The sequence below is a fragment of the Gossypium hirsutum genome, chromosome A12, assembly GCF_007990345.1.
Source record: "Gossypium hirsutum isolate 1008001.06 chromosome A12, Gossypium_hirsutum_v2.1, whole genome shotgun sequence".
Taxonomy (NCBI): Eukaryota; Viridiplantae; Streptophyta; class Magnoliopsida; order Malvales; family Malvaceae; genus Gossypium; species Gossypium hirsutum.
In genome coordinates, this window is record NC_053435.1 from 3,647,943 (window position 1) to 3,671,377 (window position 23,435).

The following is a 23,435-nucleotide window of genomic DNA, read 5'->3' on the forward strand; positions in this document are numbered from 1 at the left end:
GCCACAAGATGGGCATAAATCCATACATTTTTGCTTTAAATTTAAAAATACAAGATGAAATTAAAGTGTTTAAGCTGTGCCCCATGGTCAGCCCTTGACTAAAATTCTCATGGGAAAGATGTTGGGCAATTGTTCTCTGATGAGTCAGAGCACATGGTGTTGGATGTAAGCCATTGTATCGTGGGATGAGGCTTACTTAAGCCTAATACCATGGGGGAAGGGATTGGCTTTGATAATGCCCAAGCACTCACCGGACTGGAGAGAAATATTGGAGAAGTTGAGCATGGAGTTTTAGCTTTCCTGTTAAGGTAGACCCCAAATACAATATTTTCCCTTTTTTTTTGTTTTAGAATCCATTAGGCGTGGGAAAATTTGAACTTATTGATGAGGTAGAAGTTCAAGAGTATGGAAGAATAAAAGGGGCTTAAGACACTTCTCGAAATAAATAAATAAATAAAACAATCGAAATAAATAAATAAATAAAACAAAGTGAGTAGACAAAAAGGAAAATTGTCACACCCATGTATGCCGGATTTGAGATTAAAACGTGTAGCAGTGAAATTATTTGTTTGGAAAAGTGTAATCACTCATTTGTTTATTTTGGCGAATAGGAGTATGTTTATATTAACCGCCGTGTAAGTAAGTGAAGATTCTATTTTAGGTCATTCTACTATTTAAAGAGAAAAAATTTGTTAAGCGAAAATGTAATTATGGTATGAGTTCCACCAAATGTATAGTTCGCCTTGTTTGTTTGAGTAGTGTGCTTGTTGGGTTGTAAAATGATCTAATTAGAAATAGACCAGATTGACTAGTTTAATATCCATTATACAATATCTTCATTTATATTTCTCTCGGAGTTTGAAGTAGAGGTGTGCATGGGCCGGGTGACCCGGCCCAACCCTACCCGAAGACCCGTCCGAAATGTAGAAGGGTTTGGGCAAAAATATAGGCCCGAAAAATGGGCTTGAGCAAAAAAATAAAGCCCGTTTAAAAAACGGATTGAGCCTCGGGTAAGACATTTTTGGACTGGGCCCAGCCCGAATTCACTACATGACAAAAAATATTTTTTTAAATATTATTTTCTTATTGTTTTCTCCCTATTTTGCTACTATTTTACTATTATGTTGCTACTATTTTGTTGTTATTGTTGAGATATTGTATAAAACTTATTTTATTATTTATTTTATTATTATTTTAAAGACATTTGTTAATGTTGTTATTATTTTAGAAACATTTGCTTGTTAAGTTGCATCTATTTTAGTGTTGTTTAAGTATACATATTTTTTAAAATTTATTTTTAATTTGTTGAGAAGTATTTATTTTGATGTTTTTAGTATTTTTGATGGTTTATATATATTTTAAAATTATATAAAAAAATAAAATAAAAATTAATATGGATGGGCCGGGTCGGGCCTGGGTTTTAACATTTTTATTCGGGTCGGGCTTGGAAAAAAATTTTAGGCATATTATTTGGGAAACGGGCCTAAATTTTTAGTTGGGCGCGACTCGAACCCGGCTCGGCCCGACCCATACACACCTCTAGTTTGAAGGCCATTAAGAAGGACAAACTCTAAATTAAGTGACATTTGTTAAGTTCCATTAAGTAAAATTGGGTTATATATGTGACAAGGGCTCGTAAGAAAGGTTATTCTTCTTTCAATATTACTCTCTGATTCTTTTTTTTTTCAAATCTAATTGTATCTCTCCCTTATTAAGTTGGAAGCAAAGGTTCTGGGTTTAATCGGTGCTCATTCCATCTCCGAGTAAGTGTTACGGCTCTACATGTTAGGTTTTGAAAGAGTAAGTCTATAAGGGGTATATGAACAATAAGTTGTTAGTATAAGGTCTTGCATGGGGTTATCTACGATTTAGATGTCATGGAATTTGTATGCATAAGGTTTGTAATAGTGAATCTATGTTCTTTAAGCAGTTGTTATTGCTGGTTTGAGAAGGATGTCTGGGTTAGAGCTTCGAGCTACAATGGGTGAGTATCACATGGGTCTCTAATGTCGACTCCTACAAGTTCTTCTAGATAGATCTCTTGTGATCGATGTTCCAATAACGATGCAAAGTACTTAAATGACAGTTGAAAAAATATATATGTAATCTTAGTATAACGTTCTTGTGAGTTAAATATGTAATGATTTGTATGTGTGGGTGTAAGTGATTCTTTGAAGCAATTATGTGTGTGTGCCTGGGACGTATACTGTGATACATGTTTGTGTTTATGTGTGTGAAACTTGTATTGAAGTCTGATTTGATTAAGAAAATGAGTACAACCTACCTGAGTGTATACTTATGTTAGATATATGATTGAAAATGTTAAAGAAATGGGGTGTAAAAGAGTAATGGGAGATTATGTGATGTGAGCTTTGACACCATGGTGGTATTCAATATACATGAATTTCGGTATGATAATTCTAAAGAAGTCCATGGTCATGGCACATACTAGAAAGGGGCAGATGAGCTGCATTTATCTACTGAGGTTTTCTGTGTGTCCCAGGGCGACGACGGACAAACCTCACACGATGTGAGTTTAGGCAAATCTATATCGCAAACACAACAGTTCATGGAATGCCTGGGTGGAATTTTGATTGGCCTTTGTGGCAAATTTTGGTTAGCCTTTGTGGCGCATTTTGTTTGACATTTGTGGCAAATTCTGATTAGCCTTTGTGGCATATTCTTTATGCTACCTTTGTGGCATATTCTATATGTTACCTTTGTGGTATATTCTGTTTGGCCCTTGCTACGTCCTTTGCTAAGTCTATGTGGTAAATTATGTATCGCAATTGTGGTGAATTATGTATCATAATTGGGGTGAATTCTGGGTACACTCTGGGTGTTCTTTAATAATCAATTTTATGGTAAGAAATGATATGTCTGGAGTTATTTTGGTATGGTTAGCTCTGTGATGTATCGAAGGAGTCATAAGGGAAGTTTCCTGAAAGGAAGTATATATCTATAAGTTTAAAAATGGTATTCACCATGGTAATTCAAGAATAACATTGAAAATTAATTACAAAGCTATGTTGGTTTGCAAACCCGCTAAATCACTTGTTGAATAAGCGATTAATTAAAAAAATGCATTCATTCATAAGCCTAAATCGGCTACTCACTAGTTGACTTACTGATCGCGCCTAGTGTCACGATACAACACACCTAGTGTTACGACATCTTTGGCAGACTACTCCAAGTTGATTTTTCATTGAAGTTTTGCTCCTCTGAAGTGATGGAGGGTCGGTGTCACGACATCATTGCATCAATGTTGCAACACCCAAAGCAATTGATTATTTCCTTAAGGTTTGGCCATAGTCATTTCTTTACACACTCAAATAAACCATTAGACTTCAACATTCACAAGGTCAAGGATGTTATTCATAAAAGTGGTTGAAAAAGCATGTGCGATGATGGATACAAAGTGCATATATTGCCAGAAAGTAGCTAGAGTTATGGATGCAAATCATAGGAAATTTAATTCCATGACAGTGGAAATATAAAATATCAATTTTCATCACGTGGCACAACCTTCACGTATCGCATAGCAAAAACAACCTAAAAAAATGGTTGTCATTACTCTATAACGGTTGACCGTTAACTTTAACAATCTAATGGCTTAAGTGATTGAGATTAATTGAGTGAAAAAAGAATAAGGGTTTAATTAATTTTTTGAAAATATTCAAGGACTTAATTAATAAAGAGATAAATATATATCATAATTGTATTTAAAGTGTATAAAAAATATGAACGATATAAAATTATATTCTTAAAGGACATATTATAAATAGATTACAATACTTTAAATTTCTTTTAGCGTTGACTATATTATTAAAGTCTCAAATTCAATGACTCTAGTTTTTAGCTAAGCATAATAGCATATTAGAAAGTTGGATAGGCTTGGACATCATCACCATATGATCAGACCCTTTGATCACTTCAACTTGATGGGGTGGGTTTTCCCGGATCATCCACCCTACAATATCCTCCTTGATAGCCAAATCCTTTTCCGAAATTATAAAAACCCGATTAACCGACCCGTATATCTTCTGAGAGAGTACTATTACTCTTGATATGTCTTCTGCACTATACAACCGTATTGGTCTCATCAACATACTTGCCAATGCAGAATCCTGCAATTAATTTTTTATTCATACATTTTTTTAGATTCTATAACTAGATTTAAGGTGTGATAAGTATTTTATATAATGCAGAATTCTATTTCATTACGATATCATTTTTTTAATTATATTGCTATCAAATGAGTTTCGGAATCTTACACTAATAAATTTAATAAAAAAGTTTAACAGCGTTAACAATTAAACATGCATGCATTTTGAAATTGAAAAGTAAAGAGACTAAGGCGAGTTTGGTTTCACAAAATATTTTTTATTTTCATCTCTAGAGAATAGTTTTCATTTTCTGTTTTTTTTTTAAATTGAAAATATGTTTGGTAAATAAAAATAATATTTTTAATAATAAAAACATGAAAACAAACTTAGTAACTATTTTTTTTCTAATAAAAATAAAATATAATAACTACATTTATACGAATTCAAAACAGTGTACCAAATTTAATATTGAAAATACTTTTGTGTTTACATGAGTTTGAACTAAGGGCAGTTCATCTAAAGTTAATAGTCCTTGTTTTAATTATTTTCATTCTTACAAAATATTTTTAGTGAAAACAGTAAAAATAATTTTTTATTATTTTCTAATTTTCACATATTTTTATTTTTATTTCCTTTTTTTAAGAAAAAAGATTATTATCTCTAAATTCTAAAATTTTAAATAGCATATGAATTTTTACCCGAATTACCAAGTAATTTATTAAAAACTCAGCCCGAATAGACCGGACCTATGAAGCCGAAGCAGTAATGAGAGTATCGTACCTCAGGTGGGCTGAGCTGGTAGAGTTTAGAAGAGAGGAACATTGGCCGAAAAGTGAAGGTGGTTGGAGGGCTGCTAGGCCCATCATCATATGTATAATGGTTCTCCATTTGGGGATCTAGATCACGTAATACCTTTCAACAAAAACAAACCAGTTTCTTTTCAATAATTTATTCAATAATAAAATGGATCATTGCATCATTGCATACGTACCTTCTGAGTGAGAATGGAAGCGTTGAGTGTTGGACCAGGCATGAGGGCTGTCACAAAAACTGCTACAGAGATTTTTTCCGGAAACATTTCCATTGCTTGAGAGATGGCCAAACCGCCTAAACTGTGACCAACAAGCACCACTTTTTCTTCATCGGGTAACGATGCCATGAATTCTCTCAAGGGCTTTATGTAATCAGAGATCGATCTCAGAGTGTTGACTTGCTGTGGATCAACCCCTGACCCACCCAGGTCTAAGGCGGTAACATTGTGGCCACCTGATTTTAGCAGTGGCACCACCTTGTACCATGACCAAGCGCCATGGCAAGCCCCATGAACCAGCACAAAGTGCTTTGGTGGCTCCGATGATGTTCCCGGCACCTTGGATAGAAGGTGGCAAATTAAAAGTGAAACTAAGAGCATGAGCTTCCAAATCTGATACATGTTTTTAGGTTGGGTGTTGGGTATTATCTGGTTATGGACAAAGCTCTTCACTTGAAACTTTGGTTGAATGAAATATTATAAATCTTTCAGTTGGAACAACAAATTTACTAGAAAAAATAGTATATTAATATGGGTGGGTATATAAATAATTTGTGTCATTTATTTTTTTTTCCCACTGCCTCATGACACTGGATAATGACATTTTCAATGACGTGCACGGGACCAAAACAACGATATCAAGGATGGGTTTCTCTCTTGAATTTGGCGGTTGACTCCAAATCGTAGAAATACATTCACATTGGGGTGTAATTAATGTTGAATGAATTGTTTGTATAACGTTGATTTATGTTTGTTTATTAAGTTAAATAAGTGAGTATAAATAAAATTTTATATGCATTTAATAAACGAACGAACACGAACTGAGGTGTGTTCGGTTCGTTTATATTCACAAATAAACTCGTTTAAAAGTTTGTTTATTAACTCGTTTATTTATTAATGATATTTTCTTATAAAAATTTCATTAGTATATATTAATAAAATTATCTTGATTTGTATTATTTTTATTTATAATATAATTATTAATATTTATATTTGACTATTTTATATCTAAACAAATATATGTGTATGTATTTATTGTTTGTTTGTTTGTTTGTTATTCATTAACATTGTTCGTGAACATATTCGTTGAATGTTCGCGAACATGTTCGAATAAGTTAAATGAACGTGTTCGTGAATATTAAATAAACGAACATGAACACAAATAATTTTAAATAAACGAATGTGAACAAAAATTTAAAATTCTTAACGAACACAAGTTGAGCACGAACAAATTTAAAAATGAACAAACGAACATAAACAAATATTTATTCGTTTAAGCTCAATTCATTTACAGCCCTAATTCCGGAAATCACTTTAGTGGGAAAAACTATGTTAGACGGGGGGGCTAAAATCAGGACTGATATTCTATACTCTTAAAAAAAGGCTGGCCGATGGAGAACAGCCACAAGATGGGCATAAATCCATACATTTTAGCTTTAAATTTAAAAATACAAGATGAAAGTGTTTAAGTTGTGCCCCATAGTCAGTCCTTGACTAAAATTCTCATGGGAAAGATGTTGGGCAATTGTTCTCTGATGAGTCAGAGCACATGGTGTTGGATTTAAGCCATTGTGAATGCCCAACAAGAAAAAGGAAAAATCGTGGGATAAGGCTTACTTAGGCCTAATACTATTGGGGAAGGGATTGGCTTTGATAATGCCCAAGCACTCACCGGACTGGAGAGAAATATTGGGGGAAGCTCAAGAGTTTGGAAGAATAAAAGGGGCTTAAGACACTACTTGAAATAAATAAATAAATAAAACAAAGTGAGTAGGCAAAAAGGAAAATTGTCACACCCAAGTCTGACGGATTTGAGTTTAAAACGTGTAGTAGTGAAAATTTTTGTTTGGTGAAGTGTAATCCACCAATTTGTTTATGTTGGTGAATAGGAGTAGGTTTGTAGTAATCGCGGTGTAAGTATATGAAGATTCTATTTTAGGTCATTCTACTATTTAAAGAGAAAATTTTTGTTAAGCGAAAATGTAATTATGGTATGAGTTCCGCCAAATGTATAGTACGTCTTGTTTGTTTGAGTATTATGCTTGTTGGGTTGTAAAATGACTTAATTAAAAACCAACCGGATTGACTGGTCTAATATTCGTTATGCAATATCTTTATTCATATTTCTCTCGGAGTTTGTAGGCCATTAAGAAGGACAAACTCTAAATTAAGTGGCATTTGTTAAGTTCCATTAAGTAGAATTGAGTTATATATATGTGAGAATGGTTTGTGAGAAATGTTATTCTTTTTTCAATATTACTCTCTGATTCTTTTTTTTTTAAATCTAATTGTATCTCTCCCTTGCTAAGTTGGAAGTGAAGGTTCTAAGTTTAATTAGTGGTCATTCCATCTCCGGGTAAGTGTTACGACTCTGTATGTTAAGTTTTGGAAGAGTAAGTCTATAAGGGATATATGAACAATAAGTTGTTAGCACAAGGTCTTGCATGGGGTTATCTACGATTTAAATGTCATGGAATTTGTATGCATGAGGGTTGTAATAGTGAATCTATGTCCTTTAAGCAGTTGTTACTACTGGTTTGAGAAGGATATCTGGGTTGGTGCTTCGAGCTACAATGGATAAGTATCATGTAAGTCCCTAATGCCGACTCCTACAAGTTCTTCTAGATAGATCTCTTGTGATCGATGTTCCAATAACGATGCATGAGTACTTAAATGACTGTTGAAAAAATATATATATGTAATCTTTGTATAATGTTCTTGTAATTTAAGTATGTAATGATTTGTATGTGTGGGTGTAAGTGATTCTCTGAAGCAATTATGTGTGTGTGTGCCTGGGATGCATATTGTGATACATGTTTGTGTTTATGTGTGTGAAATGTGTATTGAAGTCTGATTTGATTAAGAAAATGAGTATAGCCTACCTGAGTATATACTTATGTTAGATATATGATTGAAAATGATAGAAAAATGGGTGTAGAAGAGTGATGGGAGATTATGTGATGTGAGCTTTGACACCACGATGGTATTAAAAGAAGTTTGTCAGAACAGTAAACATGAATTTCGGTATGATAATTTTGAAGAAGTCCATGGTCATGGCACATTCTAGAAAGGGGTGGATGAGCCGTATTCATCTACTGAGGTTTTCTGCATGTCCCAGGGCGATGATGGGCAAACCTCACACGATGTGAGTTTAGGCAAATCTATATTGCAAACAAGACAGTTTATGTGGCATTTTGATTGGCCTTTGTGGCGAATTCTGGTTAGCCTTTGTTGCGCATTCTATTTGACATTTGTGACGAATTCTGATTAGCCTTTGTGGCGTATTCTGTATGCTACCTTTGTGGCATATTCTATATGTTACCTTTGTGGCATATTTTGTTTGGCCCTTGCTACGTACTCTGCTAAGTCTATGTGGTGAATTATGTATCGCAATTGTGGTGAATTCTGGGTGCACTCTGGGTGTTCTTTGATAATCAATTTTATGATAAGAAATAATATGTTTGGAGTTATTTTATATGGTTAGTTCTGTGATGTATCGAATGAGTCATAAGGGATGTTTCCTGAAAGGAAGTATATATCTATATGTTTAAAAAGGGTATTCGCCATGATAATTTGTTAGTTAAAAATACGGGTGTATTCGCAATTATGAAAGATATAAGTATCCATATGTTATTTGGACTCTGCCATATTTGAATAGTATCATGCCTGGTTCTGGGTCCCTAAGGAATTGAAGTTGTTATCTTGAATGTCTGGTGTTTTGTAACAAAGATGTGCAGAATTCATTTGAATGATCTAAAGTGTACTTATCATGGTAATTCGCCAAAAGTAAGATTTGTAAATAGTATCCGCCAAGAGAATAGTACCTGTGGTTGACTGTTCTGGAATAACTATTTTATGGTTGTTGAAGGGAAGAGAAATGGCAGTATTAACTGGTAAAATCTTGAGTCAGCCTTTTAGTAAGATGAAAGATGATAAGTTAAGAACATAAGTGGTGTATAAGTACGAGGTTATCCAACGATGTGAAGGTATCCGCCAATAACAGAATTGAGTAATCTGATTTTACATGATGAAGAATTCAATAAGTAAGTTTAAAAAGGTAATTTATATTCAAGCTTAATAAGTTCTCCTGAACTTACAAGTGTTATGATTATGTTTCATATTTTTATATGAACGAGCTCGACAGGAGGGACAAGCAAGCAGTGTGCCAATGTAGCGGCGAAGCAGGTTGCTATGCATACGGTGGACCATTAGTAAATAAGGCGTATTGTAGAATTATGCTTTAAAGAGTCTATCTTTAGTACATGTTTGAAATGTCAAAGATATAGTGAGAAGTAATGGCAGAGCCTAAGTTTTTTTGGGCGGAATTAAATTGTATATTTTTGCGATAGTAAAAATGTAATTTCATCATTTTAATAGCCTATATCTTTATAATTTTTAAAGGGTTAAACCAAATTTTTATCATTTTTGAAAGGTTAAAGTACAATTTTACTATTACTAATTTAAAATTTTATAAATTATAAAGGGCTTAAATTAAAAATTTACCATTTTATAGGGGTCATGGCCACCCTGGGTCTTCATTATGCTCCACCACTGGTGACAAGTCTAATGTATTCTATTATGTCTAAATATTTTCAATTGCTTCTTTAAAAATAAGATTAAATATAGTAATTTTAAAAATGTTTAAAAGTCAAGTTGAAGAGAGCTGTTTTGAAAATTTTGTTAAATATTATGTGCAATAACACTCGAAATTTGGACTCGATGATTCGGGTCGCGTTAAAGGCATTACAAGTAAGACGAGATCTGTGGGGCATATAAAAAAGAAATCGAGTTAATGAAGCATCTGAGACATGATTATGGTCCAGAACTAATGGAATTGCCAACCGAAGAGATCAAAGGGAGTGAGGAGGCAATGACCTCCTCGGAGGAAAGGCTTAACTAAACTTGATAGCTTTATTTAAGGCGAGGAACAAGACCTTGAATAAAGCTACAATCTTTTGGCTTGATAACTTTATTGGTTGGGATGATCCAGGGGTCAGATTATGAGGTTGAGGTTCCTGTAACTTCGTAGGATCTAGTTTGTTTTGTTATTTAGTGTTGCAACAGTTATACAGGATGTTTCATCTTACTCTTAATCACATGCTAACATTGTTAACACAGCTATTTGTTTTAGGTGGCTGAACTTAGGATTGGCATTGACCTAAAGTTAGAATCTCGAGTTAACAGTCATGGAAAACTTGTATTATCGTTATCTACCTTAAGGAGGTTGCGCTTACAAACGTCACTCCATAGCCAGACCTTTTTCCTTATTCTTATTTGTTATTTGTGTACTTTGTATTTCTGAATTTTCTGGTCCAAAGGTTTTTGTAGTTGACGATGACATCCTGTTCTTTTAACTTTCTCATTTTCCTACATCGCCCCATAAAACAATGTTTTTGTTGCCTTCTCAACCATTGGCCACTATTCCAAATTCCAACTTTTTGCATTGGTTTCCAGCATCCGAAATAAGTTCTTTGATATCACTAGAATTACATACAGCATGGTCAATGAGTGGGGCTCCGTTAGGCTTCCCTGGTATCAAAGTTCGGCCAGTGGAACCTAGTTGGCAAGATTTAGATCAGTGTGTCAAATTGAGATCAAATGACTTGCGCGTTGCATTTTATGTTTGCATTATATGACTTACCCCCACCTTCACTCACTGTATGGTGCAGTTCACTGTTTCATGTAAAGCACAAAGGTCGCAGTTCAGTTTTCCAAAATAGTGACCATAAAATCAAGAACAAGAAAATTTTCTTAAAACATTTGAAATCCGTAAAAAAGAACATGATGTTTGAATTTCATTTCATCCTTAACGTGGAAATGGTTTGTTTAACATTCCAGATTAACATTCAAGTTTAACAATGAAATCTACACAAAAGAAACTGCTTTACCCCCTGCTTAAAAAATGAGTTCAGTTTCAATGGTGTAGAGCATAAAAAGTTTAGTAATACTGGGGGTTAAAACCCATCTAAGATGCAACTATTTACATTCGCACTAACAAGACATGCAGAGAATTCAGGTTTTCAAGCAGCTGGCATTGAGTTCGAAAGGACCACATACGAAAAATTTTGGAGTCCATCCTGGATTTTGCTCACTGCAATGTTCTGATCACTACGGAGATGTTCAGAGAAGGAATTAGCTTTCTCCTGGATAGATGCTTTTGTAAGTGCTTCATGTGAATCTGCATTAACACTCTTAATGGCCGCTAGATAAGCTCCAGCTACATCGGATATGCCTGAACACATTTAAAGATAATCACCCTCGGCTGAGATGCATACCAATGTTAAACATATATAATATAACTGATAACAAAGAAGTACAAGGAAATCAACCTGTGATAAAGCTGCTGGATACAGCTTCCACGTATCCTGTCATTGATTGTGCCTTCAATCTTATTAGTTTAGCCTTCTCAACAGAATCTTCTGGCCAGTCAATATTCATCATATCACCATCGGCATCTTCATCTTGAACTTTGTTAGAACCAGATATGACAGATTTACCCAGCATCAGGAGATGAGACATTGCTAAACAGCACATTTCTGAAAGCCTCTGCATAGAAGCGCATAATCTTTTAAGATCGCCAAGGTACAGGAAATGAAAATCATGTTCAAAAATAATTATCAAAATGTTGAAAAGAATTTGAAAACATCTCAATACATGAACCCCCTCTGAGTGCAGCGAATCTAGCCTTCCAGCAGTTCTTTGAATTACATCATTAACAGCTAATCCTGCCAATGCATTTGTGAACCTGGAAATGTTGTGGAATTAACAACAGACCAGCAACAATTATGAATATCACTATGCTTATGAGAAGAAGAAAAAAAGACGACAAATAAAAGTTTACAACACTATAATATGAGTTGATAGTTCAGAACAAGAGTTATATCACTATTGCTGTATACCCATTCTGAGTTCATACTGGATCCAGAAACCCTACAAACTTGCAAGTTGCACCCATGCTTACAATATAAAAAATGTTAGGTCAAAATCTATTATTGTGTATTCCAAAGCATGTCTAAGACTTAAATTCCAAAGGACAAAAATGGAATAGTTATCAAGCAAAGGCTACTTAGCATATAGAACCAAAACCAAAACCAACTCATTAAAAGAAAATTCCAATTTGATATTTAATGGATGAGCTCCTGAAAGAAAGCCCAAACAAAAGATGCCTATAAGTAGTGCAGACAATCAGAGAACCACAGTATATAGCCATTGGCCACTAATGCCATGGAGCAGACAATTTCTAAGCTAAGGTAAATGAAAAGCCATCTGTGTTCAGCAAATTACCCAACAGCCATATCAGCAGCCTTGCTGACACTTGAATCATGTAAAATTTTCATCTCATCATGACTGCCATCAATTCCAGTCTCTATTTTCTTTCCTTTGGCCGACTGTGGACCATTTCCATCAATTTCAGCATCTAAACTGAAAATTTGTTGGATTTGTTTAAGCTTTCCCTCATACACAGATTTCTGTTCAGAAGGCAATTTTGCTTTTCTCCGGTTAAACAGAAGGGCATAATGGCTGGATAATGCTTCCAGTTCCTGAGTTATGTAAAAAAAATTTAGTCATTTTAATCATCAAATATCAACTTCAAGTATAAGAAGCTAACCTCTAACTGCTCTGGACCTCCGTATATGTAGAAGCATCGATCAAAACTAACTTCCTCTACCGACTGATCCTCATCAGATAGATGCTCAGTGCCCTTAGAGTTCTTTTCAACTTCTATACCAGTTTCATTGATCAGTAAATCCATAGTCTCCTTTCCCACATATTCAAGCACTTGCATTCCCTTTGTCGTAAAGGCTTTTCCAGACTGCAATATAAATGTGAGAAACAAGAGATCATCATAACATTACCAAACAGGATAACAGGGACTGAACAATGACAAACCTCAATTAATGAGGGTGCAACTGAACCAGCGGGTAAACCTCCATGCTGAATGGAATCTGCAATGTTCACAGCAGAATGCTCAAGCCTATACAATAAAAGAGACAAACCTATTAGTGGAAAAATGCTTTCACAAGTACCCGTTTCTTGAGTTCTATGGCAACTATGAACTATGGAATGCTACTGCATCAGGAGAAAATTGAGGAAAATTATACAATGAAGCACAAAATAGAAAATAGAAGGAAATTAGACAATGGAAGCACAAAATCAAGCAGCAGCATATGGTACTCACTTGTTTATCTTAGCATAACAAATCCCATTTCTAGAAATAAGTCTATCCAAACATGACATCTGAATATTCTCAACGCCAGGAAAATTCTACAGAGTCCCAAGTGATACATGAGTGGTTAATGTCTTGAACATACAGTCACATCATGGCTTCTACAGAGGAAAGGTAAGATCCAATATATGGGAAAATATTCTATGATAGTAGAACTCTGAATCCACTAGTTAGAAATTAAATATTCACACTGAAGGACTTCCAAAGATTTGTTTTGAAGACGCATTGCAATTAACAAGCATCAATTCTTTTTTCTCTTTTTTTTTGTTTGTTAGCTCCTGGAAACCAACTAATTATTTTAAAACCAAACTCTATATAGCTTGCAATTTGAACAATCAATCTTCTGCCGTATGCAATCAATAACATGATGCAAATAAAATGACACATTGAAAGACATGAAACATACTTCTGAACAAAATTGGTACCCCCCTTCCATGCACTCCCTAGTGCCTGCCATGCACCAGAAGCAAAATTTTCAACAGAGTTGTCAAAAACCTTCAAACCCTGCAAACAATGAAAGTAGAATATAAAAGATAATAAACCAAAATATTGATTCTGGTCCATCACAACGATATGGTACAACTGAGTACACACCTTGGTGTGTCTGCAGAAACAAAGCTTAGAGAAAATTACCATCATTCCAGATTTGTGCAGCAAATACTAGTAAAAATAATATAAAAATGACTTGCCTGACCAAGGAAAGAATCGCCACTTGCTTTCTCTAACTTATCCAGAGCAGATTTTCGTAGCTTGTCATCCTCATCCTCATCCTCACTTTCCTTTTCACTTGGAGATTCTTCTGCTTCATCTGCCTTAGAAGATTCTGACTCTTCAGCAATTTGTATATCTGCAATGCTCTTTGCAGCCTTCTCTGCAACCACAGAAGCCTGCATCCAGAAAGCACTGCTTAACAAAATTGAAAACAACCTCCTATAACTAATTATTACATGAGAAGTTGCATAAATCTCCTATAATTATCAATTTATGTTATTCAGGATCTTTCTAGATCATAAAGATAATTCTCATTACTGGATACCATAAAGAGGATTCTCACAACTGGAATCAAGAAACTTTCAAGTAACCATTTGAAATGTTTAAAAGCGACATATTACTTCCCAAAGCCTAAAAACTCATACTGCACAAACTGAAATCTGAAAGTGTTAAGAGGACAGTGAAAATATGAAAATTATTGACCTTAAGGGGGCACTTGTTGATCTTAATATTATTATACCATTTTTCCTATTCAACATTTCCAAATTCACCAAGGATAAAATAGCAATAGTTTGCATAGGAAAAGCAAAATGCAAGTGATCCCTGAAACCAAATAGGAAAAGTATAAATTTAACTCAGATTCCTTAAGCAAAATGGCCTAGTTGCAAGTTTGACAAGACTCGTTTTCAAATAATGAGTCGGACAAATTTTCACCCAAAATAGTGAATAGAGTTCTTTGTAAGGAATGTAATTTCAGTAATAAATCACAACATCTAGTATCTATGTGAAACTTAAAGATATTTCTACAACCAGCAGGTCTAACGTAACGAATAAATGACTACAGTAGCAACTTCTTCGGTCCTCAAACAGCGAGCTGCATCTTTGAAAAAATGCATTTAAAAGCAAATCACAAAAGGCTCCACCTAGAATTGGGGAAAAAAATAGAAAAAGAGTTCATTATGGAAAAATAACACATATTTCCTTTGCCATAATCAAATTGATTACATACATTATAACCATTTTATGGATACGGGAGTTCATGAAAAGGGTGGGGCAAGTAAGGAATTCTACTGCAGTTAATTCTTTATTATGTAATGACCAAATTCAGACCATACAAATCCAACACCTAGGATATGAATTTTAATAAAAGATTAGGTTTTTGAACAGCGAACTTCATTTTTCTCTTCCTACAATGCTTCACGTATTAAACACAGAGTAAGGTTTAATTCATCAAAACCAAAAATCTCTAATAACTGAACCCATACTGAATAAGGTTTCCACAGTATCAAAAACCTGCTAAATTAAACAACAAAATGATGCACACTTCAAAATGGGTATTCGAAAAAACAGTCCCAAAAAAGAATGTTTCGGTCCAAGATCTAGATTCACTCAAACCCACATATCTAAACATAATAAAATAAACAATCTTTCATTAGAATAACAAATCCCGGAAATTGATTATAAAAAGGGAAAAAAATGAGGCGTACATTGCGAGAGATCTCCTCAGCGGCAACAGTGGCAGCCTTCTGAAGATCTGAGAGAACCGAGAAAGCAGAGAAACCCCAACCGCCCCATCCTCCTCCACTATTTGGCGCTGTAGTTGAAGCCGGTAATTGCTCCTCCGTTTTGGGTTCTTCTTCTTTTCCTAGCTCTTCCTTTTCTGAAGATACTAATTGTTGTGGTGGTGGGTTCTTGGCATCTTCCATTTCTTTTCTTTGCTTTCGTATAAAAGAACAAATTAAAAGTTGGTATATCAAACAAAGAACCTATTTAAGAAAAAAGTTATGTTTGGCTTCGATTTTCTGGTATTTTAGAGAAAAGGTTGAATGAGATCTGTGCAAGGATAGTTGGAGGTTCAAGTTGTTGAGAGTCGAGGGGGATAGCGGCTGTTTTCAGTCGATAATTGACCACGAAACCGTGACTCAACGTGCGACCAAAGGCAATCGACTTTCAAACCATAAGCAAACCTAACGCTGCCGTTTTATGATTGGTTGGGGCCACTGGGCCAGAACAAACCTATTCTATTCACATTCTCAACCCATTATCCACAGATTGGATTAAAGTTTTAAGGGTAAACTACCATTACTCCCTCAATTATGAGTAAATTTTCATTTTAATCAATTAATTAAAAGAGTTATACTTTGATTATAATATTTTTAAATTTACATTTTTTACTCTTTCGTTAACAAGAAATGATTATAATATTAATTTTAGTCCTCAACTTTTATAATTTTTATTAATTTAACCTTAATTTTGTATAAAACAATTGAAATATTTTTTAAACTTTTTAAAAATTCTAAAAAAATCTAAAAGTACATTAAAAATTCAAAAAATAAAAATTTTAAAAATAGATAAATTCTAAAAAAAATTAAAGTGGGAGAAAATAGGGAAAAATTATTTTTAAACCCTCCAAATTTTCTCTCTATATTATCTGTATAAAAACATACAATGTTGTTCTTTAAAAAATACAAAAAAAATATTGTAAAATTCTAAAATATTATTTAAAAAAATCTAAAAATCTTATAAAATTTTAAAAAATATATAAAAAAATTACAAAAATTTAAAATTCAACTATCCAAAACTTATCAAATAGATATAATTCTAAGTTGGTGGTAGTAGCCTTTGACTTTAAACAAGTTCATCATTAAAGTTCACTCTCTTAGTGTTAGTTTAGCATTACTTTTAAAAAGTGTTTAATATAGTATGTTAAAAAGTGCTTTTGAGAAATAAAATATTCATTTTAGACATGATATTATAAAGTAACAAATATGCATTTAAATAATGTTCAAATTAATTAATATTATGATATTTTAGTAAGAATATAAAAAATAATATATTATAACTTATTGTTAATATTTTAATATATGAAATATAAATTTTAAATATTTGTAAGTAATTAATATTAATTGTAGCATGCAATTTTTTTTATACTTATCATGTAAATTAATTTTTTTTATTTTTTAAATAAATATTTTTAAGTAATTAATATTAATTATATCAGCTCGCAACTGTCGACCACCTCGATATGTTACACATTCTGACCGAGAATTGGATTGATTTATTTTTTTATACTTACCATTTAAATTTTTAAATAAATATGAAACGTCTTTAAATAAATAACATTTTTACATCAAAATTGGTTGTTATTGTCATTTTATATTATTAAATCAAATTTGTCCGGGGATAATGGAATAAAGTTATATGTTTTATTGATTTGTATAGTATAATAAAAATGTGTGTTTGCAAATTACAATAAAATTTGAGTATGAATGAAAAAATCAACAAATATATTGTTTATTGTTATATTTTGAAGTTTTATTTTATAAATAAATACCAAAAAAAATATTTTTTATTTTTATTACAATATTAGTAAATAATTTTATATATTATATATTTTTAAAAAAAAATTGAACATAAACCCATGCATCGTAATATTCAAAAGAAAAATAATTGCTTTATATTTAAAGGTAATATGAAATTAAGGGTAAAATGGTGAAACATTTGATTTCATATTATTGTAATATGGCATACCCTAAGTATGGCATTAAATACATATAAGTGACCTCTCTACCAATTATGTTACAATTGTATTGGGAATGAAATGCATGCGCAATTTTCTTTTCTTTTCTTTCATTTTCTTATACATTATCAAGGTTGTAGTACTCAGTAGCCTGGGAACATTGGTGGAGGTGGCGATGAGTATTGGAATCCCAAGTTTGGAGGGAGGACTGCTTTTTTTGTAGGTGGCGGTGTCAAAGCAACAACTGGAGGTGAAGTTGGTGGTGGTTGTGATTGAACTGGTGGATGTGGAGAATAGACGGGTGGTGGTGATTGAACTGGTGGAGGTGGGAAGGAGACGGGTGGTGGAGGGGAGAGAACTGGTGGTGGTGGAGATTGAACTGGTGGAGGTGGAAAGGAGACGGGTGGTGGAGGGGAGAGAACTGGTGGAGGTGGAGTGTAGACGGGTGGTGGAGGGGAGCGAACTGGTGGTGGTGGTGATTGAACTGGTGGAGGTGGAGGGGAGCGAACTGGTGGTGGTGGAGATTGAACTGGTGGAGGTGGAGGGGAGCGAACAGGTTGTGGTGGTGGTGAGTAGACGGGTGGTGGAGTGGAGAGAACTTGTTGTGGTGGTGTGTGAACGGGAGGTTTTGGCTGTGGCTTTGGAGGAGCTTTGACGGGTGGCTTGGGTGAAGAGCCACCACCACATTTGTCTTTACTACAATCAATTGGATGGCTCAAAACGGCTTCGCATTCATTGCCTAACTTCTGGTTCGGCCTATCACCCAAACAATTGCCAGTGTCATCCAATACGATGTCTTTCCTCGAAGTTGGTACACAAGCATTGGCCGCTCCATTAAAGTAGTTTTGAGAGAATGAGAAATTAGACAAGCTTGGCAACTTACAAATATTCTCAGGCAAAACACCTGTCAACTTGTTATGGGAAATGTCCAAAACATTAACCCCTATCAAGTTTGAAAGCTCTTGTGGCAAAGCACCGACGAATGAGTTAAAGCTGGCGTCGAACACAGTCAGGTTCTTAAGCGAACCAACTTCCGGTGGGAAGCAACCGCCCAGGTCATTGTTCATGAAAATAATCTCATCCAAGTTCTCCATTTTGCCAATGCTATGTGGAATACAACCTTTGAATTTGTTGTTGGCAAATGTCACCACAGAGACTGTGGATTGGCCGATTGTTTCGGGAATGGTCGAAGTGAACCTATTGTTATTTAAGAACAATGCGTCGAGTTTCATTTCGAAAAGCTCAGGCGGTATTTGGCCTTCAAAATTGTTGAATCTGATGTCGATGTACCTGACACTCGACCAGGATAATGTAACATTCGGGAAAGAGCCGACGAACCGATTGTTGCTAACATCAAACTCATGCATAAGCGTAAGCTCAGAGAAGCTATTGGGTATAATCCCACAAAATCTGTTGGAATTTATGTGGAACAATGCAAGATCGGTCATCAACCCCAGCTCTGCCGGAAGGTATCCGGCAATGTCAGCATGATTAAGATCAACACCAGCAACAACTTTTATTTTTGGGTCATCCAATGCTTGAGCGCAAAAGACACCGGAGTAGCCACATACATTAGGACCAACCCAATTGTTGGTTATGTTCTTCGGATCAGAATACATTGCCTTTTTCCAGGCTTGGAGGGCAATGTAAGCCCTCCTCAGCCTAGAATTATCAAATTTTAAGTTTATTTGAACTTGAAACTCAAAACCATCAGGAAGTTCACCATTTTCAGGGAGGGTTAAGAGTTGACGTTGACTGAGGTATGATGCTTCAGCATCAGACAATGCGAAAGAAGATGTGGATAATGAAGAGAGAAAAGAAAAGAAAAGAAAAGATAACCCAAAAACCTGCGACCTTCGAGGTTTACCCATGCTACCCACCTTGATAGGCCTGAGGCTGCTTATAGTTGGCAAATTGGCAGTGCAAGAGGGTTAGATTATATTGAGGAAGGGGGGGGGGGGTGGGGGAAGGAAGGCATGGTTTAACACGGAAGGTGGCACCTGTTCTACTTTTAGAAAATTTGTTGCGCCAAGCATAGCTAAAAATAAAATGATTTTACCAAGTCTTGACCATTAACCTACTTCTCATTATGGATCAGCTAACTAACTCTTCCTATTTCAATATCAAACAATGCCTGGATTCAAGAATGTAAATCTTTTGTTGACGTAGACTACCAATTTTATGTAAGTTCAGTTTTGTAAATATAATGATAATTTTTAAATCATGAATCAATATTGATTTCGATAATTTCCCTGTAATATTAGGGATGCTTGAATTCATCCTCCTAAAGTCGAGACACTAACAATTAATTATGTTTTCAAATTTCGGTTGCAATAAACAAAATCATGGTGGTAGTACAAGTAAAACTTTGAAACAAAAACAGTGATTAATAGGTAATGGAATTACAGAGATTCAAAACACAAACTTGCAACACCGTCATTTTCAAAAATGGAATCAGGTAAACCCCACATTCAACAACAGTTTCTCCACAGCAATCCCACTTGAAAACCCATTTCTACAAACTCCCAAAACATTTTATGTACAAGGGGAGGCTAGTGTATGTATGATAATAACATTTATATCAATTGGTCTCGTGGTCAGGTGCAGGAGAGTACCAGGCAGGAAGTGTGCCTTTGGTTCTAAGCATTCTGGTAAATGGGGAATCCAGCATTCTTGCTCTCTCTTCTTCCTCTATTTCTTCTGCAGATTTTGGCAACCCATCTGGGATATGACTGAATCTTTTACCTTCATGTTCAGTCTGCAATGGCTTTGCCTTACTTGAAATTCCTTTGTTGTTTCCATTGTTGTGGATGGATGCGATTCCATGTAAGAAACCAATCAGTGACTTAACTCCCCCTGCTTGTATAATCAACTGCTCTACCTCTTCTTTCGCTACCTCTTTCTGTCATGCATTGCAAAGTTAACTACCGACTCTGTTTTCTTGAACTTAAAATATCTATGTCTATGTCTACCATCCATATAATCCTTCAAAAATCGTCCAAAAAATTTCGATATATATATTTATACCTGTTTTGAACATATATCATATCCCATAGTATCACCAAATTTCAAAAATTGACTGCTAGAGTCATAGTTGGATCCTCGTAATTATGGCATAAAAACACTAGAGACTAACTATTCTTTCCTACTTTGATTTATTTTCTACGAAATCAAACGAAAATGAACTAAACTAGGAAAACAATAATTTATGTAAATTTACCACAATAATCTAATCAATAAACTGGAATTATTATGGATTTTAAAACCTTCCCAGATTAGTTTAATTGAATTTAGAATTAAATGAATTCATAGAATCTACCTATAGATTCTAGACTTAACATATTTCACCTGTATTTTCTTACCATCCAAATAAGTGCAATATCTCAATTATTTAAAATTTAAATCTATCAAAAGCTTACCTCAAGATCTTTGAGTTCGAAATAAGCTCTCCAGCAACTATAAGATTCGTCTCCTTCAAGTGTCGAACAGTAATCTGAAAATAACGAAATTACCAAAATAAATACTAAATCACTATTGATTTCTTTTTTAAAAGTTATACAAGTAATTGACGTACCAGCGAGATCGTTCTCAGATTTCTCAATCAAGGGAGGGTCTTTAACAGCACGCTCGAATTTTGTTCTACTAAAAGGCTCAAGCTTCGGTATGTAGGCGTCGTTGCTCGAAGAACAGCGAATCGTGGAAGCAAATCTCGTTTTCGACAACGGTGATAATCCCGAACGGCGGATATCCTTAACCTCCACAAGGATAGGAGCAGAATAGGTACGTAAGAGGATGGACTTTATCATCGTGGCCCAAAATCACAGAAATTTTCTTGTTTAGCTGGTAAAGATGATAATGTGTGGCAATGCGTTTCAAAATTTATAGTGGAGTGGAACAAACTGGATAAGAATCTAATAAAGATATTTTATTTGAATGATTGGGATTAGGATATTTTGTATTGAGCTTTTGAATATTTGGATGACAGGCGAATCGTAGCCGTTGGATCTGGTTTGATCTTAAGCCGCCCACGGCTTTTGCACTTGTTGGGATTTTGGCCCTTCATCCGTTGTTTTTCTAGCCGATCCCTTGTTTTTGTAGATGGATAAGCTTAATTTTCTTCTTAAATTAATTTTGGCTTTTGCATAAGCTTAATTAAGAATCAAAGTAACCATTACATCAAAAATAAAATTTTACATTTCCAAATCAACATAACCTTTAATTTAATAATTTTGAACGACTTATTTAATATAAAAATACTTTAATATCTAATTAAGTAGAATCAACACAAAATGATAATATATTTCAATAATATTATAAGTAAATAATATTATATTTTGGATAAGTTACACTAACAGTCACTCAACTTTCAAAAAATGACAAACCAGTCACTACCATTACAAATGTAACAAAAATCCGAGGTGGCACGTTAACTTACCATGTTGGCATCCCACGTGGAAACGACATCCTCTACAACATTCCTGTTAACTTGCAGCAGTAGGAGAAGAAGAATAAAGAAAAAAAATCCCCTTTTTCCATTCAACAGAAATTGTTTCTCCCTTTCCCCCTTTCCCATTCTAAACCAACACCCCTCTTTTGTCATTGCTGCCTTACCCGACTCTACTGATGAACAAACCGTCATCTCCGAAGATAATTTTAATGATCTTGGGGTCATCGTTTTGGCTTGCTAGTAAAGCCATGCCATACACAAGTCATATATCCAACATACCGGCTATGGACTCATTCATCTTTAGAGCATAAGCCTCCACTTATATCAAAGCACATGAGTTGTATATGAATGGTTAATGACTAACTCAGGATTTAGGTAAATCACACCATGAACGTCACAAGTGAATTAATTCACAAATGGATTTTGAATTAATTCATCTTGGGTTAGTCCAATGTATCATTCTACCAATGAATACATCTATGCTACTACTCGTGGAGTCAAATGCTCCAATAGCCAAGACTAGCCATCTCTCCAATTAAAATTGTAGGCTACATAATAATCCTTCTCAGTATTTGAATTAAATATTCACTTCAATTCTTTTACAGGATTACAAATTTAGTTAGATTATCTACTGAAGTAAATTATCTTTCTTGTAATGTAAACGTTCTTACAATGCCACTTATCTTGAGTTTGAACTTAGACAATCAATAAGCTAATATTTGCTTGTCACATTTTCACTATACATGCAAAATATAAAAGACAAAAGTATAAATGACATAGTAGTGAAATATGAAATTAACTTTATTTATTTATCGTTCAAATAAATAGAAAATAGTTATATGTTTACTACAATATGGGCACATTTCCCAACAGTATGCAAGTATAGTTATGCTTGAAATGATGTTAAACTAATGTATATAAATTATTGAATGCCATTGAGATTTTGATTTTGAATGGTTGGATGAAATTGATTATTAGAATATCATATATGTGTGTTTAGGATGTATTAAAAGCTTGTAAATATTGTTCATTTGGTAAAAATATGATAGGAATATGACCTAGCCTGTGTTGTGTAAAAAATGTAGGTTTTTGGTAAGAAATTGTACAAATAGTATGTGACGTTGCGACATCACATATGTCATCGCGACGAGTTCTAGACGACGTGAATTTTGTTTTCATGACGAGGAGGCCATTTGGCTAAGTCAGTATGTTGTGTCGCGATGAGGAACCCCCTCATGTCGTGACATTAACTCAAAGTTTTTAAATCTTTTTGATTTGATCCTTGTTCGATCGCGAGTTAGCTTAGAGCTTCTGTAAGCTCGTATAAGACCCATGAATGTTTATTCATGGTACAGATCACTTATATATCTTGTGGTTATGTGATTGATTATGCA

The 23,435-nt window shown here is 34.3% G+C and overlaps 4 protein-coding genes across 6 annotated transcripts; all 4 read right to left on the bottom strand.

Moving 5' to 3' along the window:
• Positions 1–3,708: 3,708 nt before the first annotated feature.
• Positions 3,709–5,649, bottom strand: LOC107931799 (salicylic acid-binding protein 2). Its single transcript, XM_016863741.2, has 3 exons — positions 5,098–5,649; positions 4,887–5,018; positions 3,709–4,127 (listed from the first exon to the last, which is right to left on the bottom strand). Exons 1-3 carry the CDS (start codon positions 5,536–5,538, stop codon positions 3,849–3,851), a joined length of 852 nt encoding a protein of 283 aa, XP_016719230.2. The 5' UTR covers positions 5,539–5,649; the 3' UTR covers positions 3,709–3,848.
• Positions 5,650–10,455: 4,806 nt separating this feature from the next.
• On the bottom strand, positions 10,456–16,022 carry LOC107931781 (uncharacterized). 3 transcript variants are annotated; one of them, XM_016863722.2, is made up of 11 exons: positions 15,562–16,022; positions 14,053–14,250; positions 13,770–13,867; positions 13,027–13,111; positions 12,746–12,949; positions 12,421–12,677; positions 11,791–11,881; positions 11,466–11,682; positions 11,194–11,368; positions 10,784–10,809; positions 10,456–10,692 (listed from the first exon to the last, which is right to left on the bottom strand). In XM_016863722.2, the coding sequence occupies exons 1-11, from the start codon at positions 15,778–15,780 to the stop codon at positions 10,541–10,543; spliced, it is 1,722 nt and encodes a 573-aa protein (XP_016719211.2). In that variant the 5' UTR covers positions 15,781–16,022; the 3' UTR covers positions 10,456–10,540. The 3 variants fall into 3 exon arrangements, with proteins under 3 accessions (XP_016719211.2, XP_016719203.2, XP_040938441.1); XM_016863714.2 differs by having other exon boundaries at positions 10,778–10,809; XM_041082507.1 differs by lacking the exon at positions 10,784–10,809.
• Positions 16,023–17,552: 1,530 nt separating this feature from the next.
• On the bottom strand, positions 17,553–19,517 carry LOC107931764 (pollen-specific leucine-rich repeat extensin-like protein 3). The gene has a single exon (XM_016863698.2). It carries the CDS (start codon positions 19,463–19,465, stop codon positions 17,738–17,740), a length of 1,728 nt encoding a protein of 575 aa, XP_016719187.2. The 5' UTR covers positions 19,466–19,517; the 3' UTR covers positions 17,553–17,737.
• A 444-nt stretch (positions 19,518–19,961) lies between these two features.
• On the bottom strand, positions 19,962–21,562 carry LOC107931754 (CCG-binding protein 1). The gene is made up of 3 exons (XM_016863687.2): positions 21,169–21,562; positions 21,014–21,087; positions 19,962–20,496 (listed from the first exon to the last, which is right to left on the bottom strand). Exons 1-3 carry the CDS (start codon positions 21,398–21,400, stop codon positions 20,176–20,178), a joined length of 627 nt encoding a protein of 208 aa, XP_016719176.1. The 5' UTR covers positions 21,401–21,562; the 3' UTR covers positions 19,962–20,175.
• Between the last annotated feature and the right edge of the window lie 1,873 nt (positions 21,563–23,435).

What these genes read in the sequence shown, in the direction of transcription:
- LOC107931799 (XM_016863741.2), bottom strand. Translation starts at nt 5,538, where the DNA reads ATGTATCAGATTTGGAAGCTCATGCTCTTAGTTTCACTTTTAATTTGC. An exon ending in CTTCCATTCTCACTCAGAAG is followed by an intron (nt 5,019 to 5,097) that starts GTACGTATGCAA and finishes TTTTGTTGAAAG; the next exon opens with GTATTACGTGATCTAGATCC. An exon ending in ACCAGCTCAGCCCACCTGAG is followed by an intron (nt 4,128 to 4,886) that starts GTACGATACTCT and finishes AATTAATTGCAG; the next exon opens with GATTCTGCATTGGCAAGTAT.
- LOC107931781 (XM_016863714.2), bottom strand. Translation starts at nt 15,780, where the DNA reads ATGGAAGATGCCAAGAACCCACCACCACAACAATTAGTATCTTCAGAA. An exon ending in GCTGCTGATATGGCTGTTGG is followed by an intron (nt 11,882 to 12,420) that starts GTAATTTGCTGA and finishes CAACATTTCCAG; the next exon opens with GTTCACAAATGCATTGGCAG. An exon ending in GATGGACTCCAAAATTTTTC is followed by an intron (nt 10,810 to 11,193) that starts GTATGTGGTCCT and finishes TACATGAAACAG; the next exon opens with TGAACTGCACCATACAGTGA.
- LOC107931764 (XM_016863698.2), bottom strand. Translation starts at nt 19,465, where the DNA reads ATGGGTAAACCTCGAAGGTCGCAGGTTTTTGGGTTATCTTTTCTTTTC.
- LOC107931754 (XM_016863687.2), bottom strand. Translation starts at nt 21,400, where the DNA reads ATGATAAAGTCCATCCTCTTACGTACCTATTCTGCTCCTATCCTTGTG. An exon ending in ATCTGAGAACGATCTCGCTG is followed by an intron (nt 21,088 to 21,168) that starts GTACGTCAATTA and finishes CGTTATTTTCAG; the next exon opens with ATTACTGTTCGACACTTGAA. An exon ending in TCGAACTCAAAGATCTTGAG is followed by an intron (nt 20,497 to 21,013) that starts GTAAGCTTTTGA and finishes AATGCATGACAG; the next exon opens with AAAGAGGTAGCGAAAGAAGA.